Genomic DNA, 15,351 nt, shown 5'->3' with positions numbered 1-15,351 from the left:
ATTTACCACAGGTGGACTCCAATCAAGTTGTAGAAACATCTCAAGGATGATCAATGGAAACAGGATGCACTTGAGCTCAATTTCGAGGCACATAGCAAAGGGTCTGAATACTTACAGTTGAAGTCGGAAGTTTACATACATTTAGGTTGGAGTCATTAAAACTCTTTTTTCAACCACTCCACAAATGTCTTGTTAACAAACTATAGTTTTCGCAAGTTGGTTAGGACATCCACTTTGTGCATGACACAAGTCATTTTTCCAACAACTGTTTACAGACAGATTATTTCACTTATAATTCACTGTATCACAATTCCAGTGGGTCAGAAGTTTACATACACTGAGTTGACTGTGCCTTTAAACAGCTTGGAAAATTCCAGAAAACGATGTCATGGCTTTAAAAGCTTCTGATAGGCTAATTTACATCATTTGAGTCAATTGGAGGTGTACCTGTGGATGTATTTCAAGGCCTACCTTCAAACTCAATGCCTTTTTGCTTGACATCATGGGAAAATCAAAAGAAATCAGACAAGACCTCAGAAAAAAATTGTAGACCTCCACATGTCTGGTTCATCCTTGGGAGTAATTTCCAAACGCCTGAAGGTACCACGTTCATCTGTACAAACAATAGTACGCAAGTATAAACACCATGGGACCACGCAGCCGTCATACCGCTCAGGAAGGAGACACGTTCTGTCTCCTAGAGATGAACATACTTTGGTGCGAAAAGTGCAAATCAATCTCAGAACAACAGTAAAGGACCTTGTGAAGATGCTGGAGGAAACAGTTCCAAAAGTATCTATATCCACAGTAAAACGAGTCCTATATCGACATAACCTGAATGGCCGCTCAGTAAGGAAGAAGACACTGTTCCAAATCCACCATAAAAAAGCAGACCACGGTTTGGCACATGGGGACAAAGATCATACTTTTTGGAGAAATGTCCTCTGGTCTGATGAAACAAAAATAGAACTGTTTGGCCATAATGACCATCGTTATGTTTGGAGGAAAAAGGGGGAGGCTTGCAAGCCGAAGAACACCATCCCAACCGTGAAGCACAGGGGTAGCAGCACCATGTTGTGGGGGTGCTTTGCTGCAGGAGGGACTGGTGCACTTCACAAAATAGATGGCATAATGAGGATGGAAAATTATGTGGATATATTGAAGCAACATCTCAAGACATTAGTCAGGAAGTTAATTCTTGGTTGCAAATGGGTCTTCCAAATGGACAATAACCCCAAGCATAATTCCAAAGTTGTGGGACAATGGCTTAAGGACAACAAAGTCAAGGTATTGGAGTGGCCATCGCAAAGCCCTGACCTCAGTCCTATAGAAAATTTGTGGGCAGAGCTGAAAAATTGTGTGCGAGCAAGGAGGCCTACTAACCTGACTCAGTTACTCCAGCTCTGTCAGGAGGAATGGGCCAAAATTTACCCAACCTATTATGGGAAGCTTGTGGAAGGCTACCCAAAACATTTGACCCAAGTTAAACAATTCAAAGGCAATGCTACCAAATACTAATTGAGTGTATGTAAACTTCTGACCCACTGGGAATGTGATGAAAGAAATAAAAGCTGAAATAAATCATTCTCTCTACTATTATTCTGATATTAAAATAAAGTGGTGATCCTAACTGACCTAAGACAGGGAATTTTCACAAGGATGAAATGTCAGGAATTGTGAAAAACTGAGTTTAAATGTATTTGGCTAAGGTGTATGTAAACTTCCGACTTCAAATGTATGTAAATAAGGTTTATCTGTTTTTCTGTATTTAATGTGCAAAAAATTCTAAAAACATGTTTTCTCTTTGTCATTATGGGGTATTTTATGTAGATTGATGAGTGAAAACATGTATTTCATCCATTTAGAATAAGGCTGAAACGTCACAAAATGTAGAAAAGGGGAAGGATACACTGTATGTCAATTCATATGTTATGTAATGTTTGGAAGAATAATAATTATCAAGTACATGGGGAGAACACAGATTCTTTTGTTTGGTTTCTGAAAGTACTCCTCTCTCCCTACTGCTGTGTCTCGTCCTGTAGTAATGGTGATGGTACTATTAATGCTCTTCTCTCTGTTCTCTCAGAGTGGTTGTAGTGAACGGAGGGAGGTGCGTCAGTTCCAGTTCACTGCCTGGCCGGACCACGGAGTACCAGAGTACCCCACCCCGTTCCTTGCCTTCCTACGCAGGGTTAAAGCCTGCAACCCCCCTGACGCAGGTCCTGTCATCGCACACTGCAGGTACGAGGACACACAAGCACACATATACCCACACACACATATACCACACACCTGCGGCACGCACGCACACACACACCCTGGATCCAGTCACCCATACATGACAGGCTGTCCTGACGAATGACCACTGATCGCTCAGACCCCCCCCCCCCCCTCTATCTCTCTCTCAGTGCGGGGGTGGGCCGCACCGGCTGCTTCATCGTGATCGACGCCATGCTGGAGAGAATCAGACACGAGCGCACGGCCGACGTCTACGGTCACGTGACCCTAATGAGGTCACAGCGGAACTACATGGTGCAGACGGAGGACCAGTACGGCTTCATCCACGAGGCGCTGCTGGAAGCAGTGGCTTGTGGGAACACGGAGGTGGCAGCCAGGAGCCTGTTCTCCTACATGCAGAAGCTGGGCCAGGTGGAGAATGGAGAGCACGTCACCGGCATGGAGCTGGAGTTCAAGGTGAACATGTAAACACAGTGGATACTGTAGCATAGAAATATAGTGGATGGAATAGAGACATGTAGAAATATAGTTCAAATACGGAGATATGCCAGTCAGAAATAGGTTCACAATCAGAAACACTTGGGAATTTGGAATTCAAATTTGTTTTGGTGTAGTACAATGCTTCAAAAAGCAATCCTCTCTGTGTCTCTCCTTCTCTATTTTCCTCTCTTTCCTTCAGCGTCTGGCCAACACAAAAGCCCACACGTCTAGGTTCGTCAGTGCCAACCTGCCGTGTAATAAGTTCAAGAACCGCCTGGTCAACATCATGCCCTACGAGACCACCCGTGTCTGTCTGCAGCCAATCAGAGGCCTGGAGGGCTCAGACTATATCAACGCCAGCTACATCGATGGATACAGGTACGTCTGAACCATTTAGAAATAGAAATAGTAGAATGGACATCCCAATTCAAGACAATGTTCCATTATTAAATTGCTTTTGCATAGATATAAAACCCTAGGAAGTTAGAATCTGTGCCACAAACTGTCCACCATCTTGACTTGGACCAGGTCTGATAAGCTATGTTAAACTGCTAGTTTTATCTTTATGGTTTATTAATTAAGGATTGTGTCCGTGTGGTTATAGGCAGCAGAGAGGATACATCGCCACCCAGGGTCCACTGGCTGAGACCACAGAAGACTTCTGGAGAATGCTGTGGGAACACAACTCTACCATCGTTGTCATGCTCACTAAACTGAGAGAGATGGGACGGGTAAGGTTACGCACACACATTCATGCAAGCACCCACCTACTCACACACACCACACACGTGCCATCTCTGTTCCTGTGTGTGTCTCTACAGGAGAAGTGCCATCAGTACTGGCCTGCGGAGCGTTCAGCCAGATACCAGTACTTTGTAGTGGATCCCATGGCTGAATACAACATGCCCCAGTACATCCTCAGAGAGTTCAAAGTCACTGACGCAAGGGTGAGTGTGTGTGTGTGTGTGTGTGTGTGAGTGTGTGTGTGTGTGTGTGTGTGTGTGTGTGTGTGTGTGTGTGTGTGTGTGTGTGTGTGTGTGAGAGAGAGTCTTAGTGTGTGAGTGTGTTTTTGTGTGTGCAACATTTCCACAATACTGTCTATACTCCTCAGGCAAGTCAAGGTCAATGACACGTGACTATTCATGCTTGTGTGTGTTGTAAATGTAACTGCGAATTACTTATCCCTTTTGTAGGGTATTTTATATTGTAATCAGTCACCTCTCCCCCTTGTCCTCCATCTATCAGGGGACTGTGTGTGTGTGTGTGTGTGTGTGTGTGTGTGTGTGTGTGTGTGTGTGTGTGTGTGTGTGTGTGTGTGTGTGTGTGTGTGTGTGTGTGTGTGTGTGTGTGTGTGTTAGCCGTTGATAAGTCTGTCAAGACGGCCCATTAACAGATGTTGTATTGATCTCTGTGGAGTCAGGTTGTCTGAGCAGAGAAAATATGTAATTGGCTACAGACAGACAGGCTCCAGAGCCAGGCAGACAGGATTTATACACACATAGATCAGACGGAGAGAAGATGAGGAGGGTAGGTGGTCAGGAACCAGAACCAGACCTGCAACCTTACTAGAAAACATAACTCTGTCTGAATAGATAGTAGAATAGTTTGATTGGTAAAAGCAGTAGGAGGGAAATCTTGCTTTCACTTTTCCAATCACGTACAGAGCAGTGTTTACCGGTAACAATAAGGAGGAAGCAAGGGTGTATGTCACTTCTTCTTCCTTCCACTCTCCCATCAGGATGGCCAATCGCGGACAGTTCGTCAGTTCCAGTTCACTGATTGGCCAGAGCAGGGAGTTCCGAAATCTGGAGAGGGCTTCATCGACTTCATTGGCCAGGTGCACAAAACAAAGGAGCAGTTTGGTCAGGACGGTCCAATCAGTGTCCACTGCAGGTAATAGCTATAGGTTTTGATTAACAATGCATTACCCTTATAGACTTCACACATCTCTTATTCCCCATTACTGCTGTATAAAGGTTTTCCAAGATGGCGTAGCAGTCGGACGTGTATTTCTCTTGTCCTGTCTTGTACATAGTCGTTTTCCTCATTTTTTTTGTATATTTCGTATATATTTTAATCTACTTTCCATCTACGAACTGAATATACTTTCCTGCAACCCGCCTCACCCAATGTTGTATGGATCTGCTATTTTTATACTTTAGAATCGGCACCCCCATCAGAAGCTAGCCAACTAACTAGCCAGTAGCTAGTAGTCAGTTAGCCACTGCTAGTGGTCTTCACCATTAACTGGAAAACCAGCCAGCTTCATCTTGGTCAATACCTGCCAGTCTGCCCAGCGCGATATCAACCCAGAGCATATCGGACAGCTTTTTCTCTACCTCATCACCGGATTCCTGCCACAAGCCCTGGTCCATTACACCGGATCATCGCAGCTAGCTAGCTGCATTCGAGTGGCTACTGCTGGCTAACGCCTCTGTCCCAAAGCAAGCACCAGTTAGTCTTGAGCTAGCCTCGAGCTAGGCCCATCTTCCAGCTAGCCGAGGAGGTCTACCAGCTAATTATTGGGCTAAAATACCTCTTTTGCCAATTGGCCAGGACCCTTTTTTGCCGACACAGAGCCCTGCCGATCCATCACGACTGGTCTGCCGACGTAATCGTCCGAGGTGGTTTCAACAGGCTCTTCCATTGCGACATCGCCGAAGGCCCATCTGCTAGCCCTGGCCCGCTAGCTGTCTGAATTGCGGTGTCTCCAACTCACCTGGCATAGTAGCGACTACTGAACGGCTCCCTGACTCACCTGTTGCTGCTCATTGGACCCTATGATCACCTGGCTACACATGCCTCTCTCTAATGTCAATATGCCTTGTCTTCTGCTATTTTGGTTAGTTATTATTGTCTTATTTCACTGTAGAGCTCCCAGCCCTGCCCAACATGCCTTAGATAGCCCTTTTGTCCCACCCCCCACACATGCAGTGACCACACCTGGCTTAACTGGTGCCTGTAGAGACAAAACCTCTCATTGTCACTCAATGCCTAGGTTTACCTCCACTGTACTCACATCCTACCATACCCTTGTCTGTACATTATGCCTTGAATCTATTATTCCACGCTCAGAAATCTGCTCCTTTTACTCTCTCTGTTCCTCTGGTGATGTAGAGGTTAACCCAGGCCCTGCAGCCCCCAGCACCACACCTATTCCCCAGGTGCTCTCATTTGTTGACTCTTGTAACCGTAAAAGCCTTGGTTTCATGCAAGTTAACATCAGAAGCCTCCTCCTTAAGCTTGTCTTATTCACTGCTTTAGCACACTCCGCCAACCCTGATGTCCTAGCCGTGTCTGAATCCTGGCTTAGGAAGGCCACCAAAAATTCAGAAATTTCCATCCCCAACTACAAAATGTTCCCACAAGATAGAACTGCCAAAGGGGGCGGAGTTATGATCTACTGCAGAGATAGCCTGCAGAGTTCTGTCATACTATCCAGGTCTGTGCCCAAACAATTTCAGCTTCTACTTTTAAAAATCCACCTTTCCTGAAACAAGTCTCTCACTGTTGCCGCTTGTTATAGACCCCCCTTAGCCCCCAGCTGCGCCCTGGACACCATATGTGAATTGATCGCCCCCCATCTATCTTCAGAGTTTGTACTGTTAGGTGACCTAAACTGGGATATGCTTTACACCCCGGCCATCCTACAATCTAAGCTAAATGCCCTCAATCTCACACAAATTATCAAGGAACCTACCAGGTACAACCCTAAATCCGTAACCATGGGCACCCTCTTAGATATCATCTTGACCAACTTGCCCTCTAAATACACCTCTGCTGTCTTCAACCAGGATCTCAGAGACCACTGCCTCATTGCCTGAGTGCGTGATGGGTCCGCGGTCAAACGACCACCCCTCATCACTGTCAAACACTCCCTAAAACACTTCAGCGAGCAGGCCTTTTTAATCGACCTGGCCCGGGTATCCTGGAAGGATATTGAACTCATCCCGTCGGTAAAGGATGCCTGGTTGCTCTTTAAAAGGGCTTTCCTCACCATCTTAAACAAGCTTGCCCCATTCAAAAAATGTAAAACTAAGAGCAGATATAGCCCTTGGTTCACCCCAGACTTGACTGCCCTTGACAAGCACAAAAACATCCTGTGGCGTTCTGCATTAGCATCGAATAGCCACCGCGATATGCAACTTTTCAGGGAAGTCAGGAACCAATATACTCAGTCAGTTAGGAAAGCTAAGGCTAGCTTTTTCAAACAGAAATTTCCATCCTGTAGCAGTAATTCCAAAAAGTTTCGGGACACTGCAAAGTCCATGGAGAATAAGAGCACCTCCTCCCAGCTGCCCACTGCACTGAGGCTAGGAAACACTGTTAACACCGATAAATCTACGATTATCGATCATTTCTATAAGCATTTTATCTACGGCTGGCCATGCTGTCCACCTGGCTACCCCTACCCCAGCCAACAGCTCTGCACCCCCTGCAGCAACTTGCCCAAGCCCCCCCCCCTGCACTTCTCCTTCACCCATATCCAGGCAGCTGATGTTCTGATGAAAGAGCTGCAAAATCTGGATCCCTACAAATCAGCTTGTCTAGACAATCTAGACCCTCTCTTTCTAAAATTATCAGCCAAAATTGTTGCAACCCTTATTACTAGCCTGTTCATCCTCTCTTTCGTATTGTCTGAGATCCACAAAGATTGGAAAGCAGCCGTGGTCATCCCCCTCTTCAAAGGGGGAGACACTCTAAACCCAAACTGTTATAGACCTACAGTTGAAGTCGGAAGTTTACATACACCTTAGCCAAATACATTTGAACTCAGTTTTTCACAATTCCTGACATTTAATCCAAGTACAAATTCCCTGTCTTAGGTCAGTTAGGATCACAACTTTATGTGAAATGTCAGAATAATAGTAGAGAGAATGATTTATTTCAGCTTTTATTTCTTTCATCACATTCCATGTGGGTCAGAGGTTTACATACACTCAATTAGTATTTGGTAGCATTGCCTTGAAATTGTTTAACTTGGGTCAAACGTTTTGGGTAGCCTTCCACAAGCTTCCCACAGTAAGTTGGGTGAATTTTGGCCCATTCCTCCTGACAGAGCTGGCGTAACAGAGTCAGGTTAGTAGGCCTCCATGCTCACACACACTTTTTGAGCTATTCCCACATTTTTTCTAGAGGGTTGAGGTCAGGGCTTTGCGATGGCCACTCCAATACCTTGACTTTGTCGTCCTTAAACCATTTTGCCACAACTTTGGAAGTATGCTTGGGGTCACTGTCCATTTGGAAGACCCATTTGCAACCAAGCTTTGACTTCCTGACTGATGTCTTGAGATGTTGCTTCAATATATACAGATAATTTTCCATCCTCATTATGCCATCTATTTTGTGAAGTGCACCAGTCCCTCCTGCAGCAAAGCACCCCCACAACATGATGCTGCCACCCTTGTGCTTCACGGTTGGGATGGTGTTCTAAGGCTTGCAAGCCTCCCCCTTTATCCTCCAAACATAACAGTTATATTTTTGTTTCATCAGACCAGAGGACATTTCTCCAAAAAGTATGATCTTTGTCCCCATGTGCAATTGCAAACCGTAGTCTGGCTTTTTATGCCGGTTTTGGAGCAGTGGCTTCTTCCTTGCTGGGCGACCTTTCAGGATATGTCAATATAGGACTTGTTTTACAGTGGATATAGACACTTTTGTACCTGTTTCCTCCAGCATCTTCACAAGGTCCTTTGCTGTTGTTCTGGGATTGATTTGCCCTTTTCGCACCAATTACGTTCATCTCTAGGAGACAGAACGTGTCTCCTTCCTGAGCGGTATGACAGTTGCGTGGTCCCATGGTGTTTAAACTTGCGTACCATTGTTTGTACAGGTGAACGTGGTACCTTCAGGTGTTTGGAAATTGCTCCCAGGGATGAACCAGACTTGCGGAGGTCTACAATTGTTTTTCTGAGGTCTTGGCTGATTTCTTTTGATTTTCCCATGATGTTAAGCAGAGAGGCACAGAGTTTGAAGGTAGGCCTTGAAATGCATCCACAGGTACACCTCCAATTGACTCAAATGATGTCAATTAGCCTATCAGAAGCTTCTAAAGCCATGACATAATTTTCTGGAATTTTCCAATCTGTTTAAAGGCACAGTCAACTTAGTGTATGTAAACTTCTGACCCACTGGAATTGTGATACAGTGAATTATAAGTGAAATAATCTGTCTGTAAACAATTGTTGAAAAAATTGACTTCTGTCATGCACAAAGTAGATGTCATAACCGACTTGTCAAAACTATAGTTTGTTAACAAGACATTTGTAGAGTGGTTGAAAAACTAGTTTTAATGACACCAACCTAAGTGTATGTAAACTTCCGACTTCAACTGTATATCTATCCTGCCTCGCCTTTCTAAAATCTTCGAAAGCCAAGTTAACAAACAGATCACCGACCATTTAGAATCCCACCGAACCTTCTCCACTATGCAATCTGGTTTCCGAGCTGGTCATGGGTGCACCTCAGCCACGCTCAAGGTCCTAAACGATATCATAACCACCATCGATAAAATACAGTACTGTGCAGCCGTCTTCATCGACCTGGCCAAGGCTTTCGACTCTGTCAGTAACCGCATTCTTATCGGCAGACTCAATAGCTTTGGTTTCTCAAATGACTGCCTCACCTGGTTCATGAACTACTTCTCAGATAGAGTTCAGTGTGTCAAATCGGAGGGCCTGTTGTCCAGACATCTGGCGGTCTCTATGGGGGTGTCACAGGGTTCAATTCTCGGGCCGACGCTTCTCTCTGTATATATCAATGATGTTGCTCTTGCTGCGGGTGATTCTCTGATCCACCTCTACGCAGACGACACCATTCTGTAAACATCTGGCCCTTCTTTGGACACTGTGTTAACAAACCTCCAAACGAGCTTCAATGCCATACAACACTCCTTCTGTGGCCTCCAAGTGCTTTTAAATACAAGTAAAACTAAATGCATGCTCTTCAACTCATTGCTGCCCGCACCCGCCCACCCGACTAGCATCACTACTCTGGATGGTTCTGACTTAGAATATGTGGACAACTACAAATACCTAGGTGTCTGGTTAGACTGTAAACTCTCCTTCCAGACTCACATTAAGCATCTCCAATCCAAAATTAAATCTAGAATCAACTTCCTATTTTGTAACAAAGCCTCCTTCACTCATACTGCCAAACATACCCTCGTAAAACTGACTATCCTATCGAACCTTGACTTCGGCGATGTCATTTACAAAATAGCCTCCAACACTCTACTCTGCAAACTGGATGTAGTCTATCACAGTGCCATTCGTTTTGTCTATGGCCTATTTATTGCCTTACCTCCCTAATCTTCTACATTTGCACACAGTGTACATAGATCTTTCTATTGTGTTATTGACTGTACGTTTGTTTATGTGTAACTCTGTGTTGTTGGTTTTGTCGCACTGCTTTGCTTTATCTTGGCCAGGTCGCAGTTGTAAATGAGAACTTGTTCTCAACTGGCCTACCTGGTTAAATAAAGGTGAAATAAAATACAAAATATTAGTCTGGCCGTCATATTGTTAAGGTCAGAGCTGGTATTTGTTTGACCCGTGTGTGTGTGCAGTGCGGGTGTAGGGCGAACTGGAGTCTTCATCACTCTGAGCATTGTTCTGGAGAGGATGCGTTACGAGGGAGCTGTGGACATCTTCCAGACAGTCAAAATGCTGAGGACACAACGCCCTGCCATGGTGCAGACGGAGGTAGGCTTTACAGACACAACGCCCTGCCATGGTGCAGACGGAGGTAGACTTTACAGACGCAACGCCCTGCCATGGTGCAGACGGAGGTAGGCTTTACAGACACAACGCCCTGCCATGGTGCAGACGGAGATAGGCTTTACAGACACAACGCCCTGCTATGGTGCAGACGGAGGTAGGCTTTACAGACACAACGCCCTGCTATGGTGCAGACGGAGGTAGGCTTCACAGACACAACGCCCTGCCATGGTGCAGACGGAGGTAGGCTTCACAGACACAACGCCCTGCTATGGTGCAGACGGACCTGGGCTTCACAGACACAACGCCCTGCTATGGTGCAGACGGAGGTAGGCTTAACAGACACAACGCCCTGCCATGGTGCAGACGGAGGTAGACTTCACAGACACAACACCCTGCTATGGTGCAGACGGAGGTAGGCTTCACAGACACAACGCCCTGCTATGGTGCAGACGGAAAAGGCTTCACAGACACAACCCCCTGCCATGGTGCAGACGGAAGTAGACTTCACAGACACAACCCCCTGCCATGGTGCAGACGGAGGTAGGCTTTACAGACACAACGCCCTGCTATGGTGCAGACGGAGGTAGGCTTAACAGACACAACGCCCTGCCATGGTGCAGACGGAGGTAGGCTTCACAGACACAACCCCCTGCTATGGTGCAGACGGAGGTAGGCTTCACAGACACAACCCCCTGCTATGGTGCAGACGGAGGTAGGCTTCACAGACACAACGCCCTGCCATGGTGCAGACGGAGGTAGGCTTCACAGACACAACGCCCTGCCATGGTGCAGACGGAGGTAGGCTTCACAGACACAACGCCCTGCTATGGTGCAGACGGACATAGGCTTAACAGACACAACGCCCTGCTATGGTGCAGACGGAGGTAGGCTTAACAGACACAACGCCCTGCTATGGTGCAGACGGACGTAGGCTTAACAGACACAACGCCCTGCTATGGTGCAGACGGAGATAGGCTTAACAGACACAACGCCCTGTTATGGTGCAGACGGAGGTAGGCTTCACAGACACAACGCTCTGCCACTGTGCAGACGGAGGTAGGCTTCACAGACAAAACGCTCTGCCACTGTGCAGACGGAGGTAGGGTTCTCAAACACAACGCCCTTCCATGATAGACAGAGGTAGGCTTCACAGACACAACGCCCTGCCATGGTGCAGACGGAGGTAGGCTTCACAGACAAAACGCTCTGCCACTGTGCAGACGGAGATAGGCTTCACAGACACACCGATGACCTCTCCAATTATAAAATGGTTTGTTGAGAAATGGACAGATATTGCTAGATGGTTTTTTTCCCATTCATTCATAGAGATAGCAGACTACACATGTCCATGTCAGTTATTAATATACTGCACTAGACAAAAATCTGTCTATATTCTTTCTTCTTGTTCAGGATGAGTACCAGTTCTCCTACCAGGCTGCCCTGGAGTACCTGGGGAGTTTTGACCACTATGCAACCTAAGAGAGGAGAGGAACTGTCATCCCTCCTTCCTTCTGCTCAGATAGAGGTCCACAGAGAAACAAGGAACAACCAACGAGAGAAGCAGGCTGGAAAACGACAAAACAATGAACCTTAAATCCCACCTGAGGGACGACACTACTAACAAGGAGTAATTATACAAGAACATCAGCAACAAACAAAACAACAACAACAACTAGATGAATGTCAAAGAAAACCTGCGCTCTCAGGAAAGACCTGGAAAGGGTGTGTTGGGAGTCGGAGACAGACTATTACATGTGTAATCCTGCTTATTCTTCTTACCTCAGTGTTCAAAATGTGGAGGACTTATAATACCTGTGTGTGTTGTGGTCAGCTATTTCAAAAACGAAACCAGTGAAAAACAAAACTGCTTCAGAAACAGGAGTTATGATATGTATGTGTAAAAAATACAAGGACACAAAAAGCCTGGATATTTGCTGCACCCTAAATGGGTTTTTATGTTATTATCTTTCTATCTATGGGTTAAGTGTATGAGGGGTGAAAGTGCAAAGGTGAACGTTTTCATGTGTCTGTCGTTTTGCATTCTGGTGTCTGTTGCTGCCAGAGCTAGTCCTGGCTTAACCTGAGCACAGTTTTAGACAGAGGACTGAACCTAGTCCTAGACATCAAAGTAGGACTAGAGGGACGGTTTGAGCTGCATGTATGTGATTGGACGCCAGACTCTCCTACCCACAGTGCCAAGAGAAACCACGCTGTTCCTGGGCAGATGGAAAATGTACTTTGACCTCTGATGAGGAGGAATGGTGCCCTACTATCTGTACATCCAGCTTACAATATATGAGCAGTAAACTCACAGATCTTGAATCAGTTTACCATCCTTAAATTGTAACCTAAACCATTTGGGTGAAAAAGCTAAACTGACCATGATCAGTGTCTGGGGGCAACTTCACCCTACTCCAAGTGGGGATCAATATGTTTAGTTATCCATGCTTACTTGCTATTGCTGACATCATATTTCATAACCTAATGACAGTAAAGGTTAAACACAGTTTAGGCAATTCCATTTCAATCCCAGCCAGTCATTTCAGGAGATTCCATGTATGAATTGAATATTGTCTAGATTTTTCTTGGAGGACCATTTCGATGAATGAACAGAATTTCAAATAATGATCTTTTTTGGGGGGTCAATTTCCAGCTTCTGCAGAAATAATTGTAAGGATCCTATTCATTGTGGTTCAGTGTCTGCCTTAAGTTTCACCATGTTGGTTCTCTGCTGCTTAGGTTGTATCCCATGTACCTGAGCTAAGCATTGAGTGTCATGATGTAGCTTACACCTATTTGAATTCTGTCACTATACATTGGAATGGTCCTGATGGCTCAGTGGGCTGGAGCCTGGTTCTGACAGCATTAAGGTTGTGGGTTAAATTCCTGCTTGGGGCTACGTATACGGTACTGAATATGTGTGTTAACCGCGAGTTGCTTTGGATGAAATGAGTTTTGCTTGTTAAACAATGGAAATCCCAACGGGTTGAGAGTAGAAGAAAGAGGTTTGAACTCAAACTCAACCCACTCTCTTCCTCTCAGTCCCTCCCTCGGCTCACAGTGGCTCTTTACATCTTCTCTACGGTTTCTCTCTGCTCTAGTCTTACTGCGCAGACAAAAAAAAAAAAAACGAACGACACAACCCGATGCTTTCCCTCAAATCCACTCCGACATCCCCCACCAGCCCTTGAGATGTTGTCCTCTTCTCTTATTGATTTGATGTACTATAATCTGCTTCCCCAGATACGTCGTGATTGTAGAGCACAGTATGGTTTATCGTACATGAACTTGAACTGTACATACCGTCTGACGTATAGAGTTCTTTATAGTCCAGTAGGCCTGAGCATAAGGCGTACATACAGTACAACACGCATAATTATTTATTATTAAAAAAAATAGCCTTATTGTTATTGTTGACTTTGTCAAATATTTATTTGATATGATTTTTAAAATATTTATTATCATTCTATTTTGTTACTGTTATTAAGACTTAATTTTTTTACTCTTGGTTGATTTGTTTATTTATAGTTTTATTTGGGAAAATAACCGAATATAACCAATGAGATGTTGTTTACTTGGCAAGCCAATTTTACTGTATGATATCGTCAATGTTTTTTTAATTGTCTTTTTTATTTGCTTTAGTACAATGTGTGCAGCACTCTGTGTAGAGTGCTATTTGATACTGATGTCCTCATAGATAGATACTTAGAGCCAGACCTGGTTTCAGTTCAGTGACTCCCCCCGCCCCCATTATCATAGCTAAAGTGGTACGATCCGATCGCCAATACGGCGGCATAGATAGAGAGTTTCATCGGTCGAGGAAAGTACAGTAGTTGTTTCAAGTCTATGCTACACTGTTCAATTATAGTGCGCTACTATAGATTGAAGGAGTATATGATAACATTTTGGGACAAATGGTGGGGAAAGTATTGAACAATGAAGTTATCCGGATATGAAATTTAAGTGTGGTCCAAAAGTTTATCTGGCGTGACTTAAAATTAGAATTATTAAAATATAAATATACCTGAAATGAAAGACCCACAGACTAGACATGTGACATCAAGTAAGGGCCAGTTTCTATGGCACCACATATATCCTGTTACCTGGTAACTGTTATTTCCTTTAAACCCTGGTTGTAGATAGTATTGTATGTTGACTTTGTATTAAAAGCAGGATGATTGGAGATACAGCATGAGTCGTTTGGTTCCTCTGTCATTGTTTGTGATTGTCTTACAACTGGCTGCAAATGATGCACGGTAAAAGTATAGGAATGTAACACAGCAGAAGCAAGGGAGGAAGCCTTTGTCATGAGATTCATTTCAAGAAGAAAGGTGTGAAGTGTATCTTTCTCCACTAGGTGGTGTCCAACTACCTATCTAGAAAGAACATTTATATTTATTTTAGTAGGCAAGTCAGTTAAGAACAAATTCTTATTTACAGTGACAGTGGGTTAACTGCCTTGTTCAGGGGCAGAACGACAGATTTTTATCTTGTCAGCTCGGGGATTCAATCCAGCAACCTTCCTGGTTACTGGCCCAACACTCTAACCACTAGGCTACCTGCCGCCCCAACATGTAGGCAGGCTACATGCCGCCCCAACATGGCTCCCCTTTAACCAGTCACAGTCCATCTAATCTATCATTATACCAGAAAATGTTCCTAGCTGCGATCCCTCAACATTCAGGTTGTGAAACATTTCCTTGTATTTTGTATTTGGACCAGCCAAATGGTTTTCTTTAGAATGTTGTAATGGATGGAAAATGTCTATTTGTCATCTAAATTCTAAAAACACAGTTGCAATACCATCATGCACTACAGAGATTGTCACAAGCTTCTCCCCTATTGTGTAGTGTGATACAGTGATTAGGACACAAAGAAAGGTGTGCCCTGAGCATAGTAGGGTTTGAGTTAC

At 44.7% G+C, this 15,351-nt stretch overlaps 1 protein-coding gene across 12 annotated transcripts in view; it reads left to right on the top strand.

The window, feature by feature from the left end:
* LOC115169433 (receptor-type tyrosine-protein phosphatase S) overlaps nucleotides 1-14,629 on the top strand; it is a 106,351-nt gene extending 91,722 nt beyond the window's left edge. For 6 of the 12 annotated variants that reach the window (XM_029725041.1, XM_029725037.1, XM_029725038.1 and 3 more), the window contains 8 exons: nucleotides 2,087-2,241; nucleotides 2,409-2,694; nucleotides 2,918-3,096; nucleotides 3,323-3,449; nucleotides 3,540-3,665; nucleotides 4,457-4,611; nucleotides 10,286-10,421; nucleotides 11,850-14,629. In XM_029725041.1, the coding sequence (XP_029580901.1) occupies nucleotides 2,087-2,241; nucleotides 2,409-2,694; nucleotides 2,918-3,096; nucleotides 3,323-3,449; nucleotides 3,540-3,665; nucleotides 4,457-4,611; nucleotides 10,286-10,421; nucleotides 11,850-11,918 (1,233 nt within the window). In that variant the 3' untranslated portion in view covers nucleotides 11,919-14,629. Of the gene's footprint in view, nucleotides 1-2,086; nucleotides 2,242-2,408; nucleotides 2,695-2,917; nucleotides 3,097-3,322; nucleotides 3,666-4,456; nucleotides 4,612-10,285; nucleotides 10,422-11,849 lie in introns of all 12 variants that reach the window. The other 6 variants (XM_029725034.1, XM_029725031.1, XM_029725032.1 and 3 more) reach the window with 1 other exon arrangement.
* The last annotated feature ends 722 nt before the right edge of the window (nucleotides 14,630-15,351 follow it).

The sequence above is a fragment of the Salmo trutta genome, chromosome 31 (assembly GCF_901001165.1).
Source record: "Salmo trutta chromosome 31, fSalTru1.1, whole genome shotgun sequence".
Lineage (NCBI taxonomy): Eukaryota > Metazoa > Chordata > Actinopteri > Salmoniformes > Salmonidae > Salmo > Salmo trutta.
The sequence above is the reverse complement of the archived record's forward strand: the minus strand, read 5'-3'. Positions and strand labels throughout refer to the sequence as shown.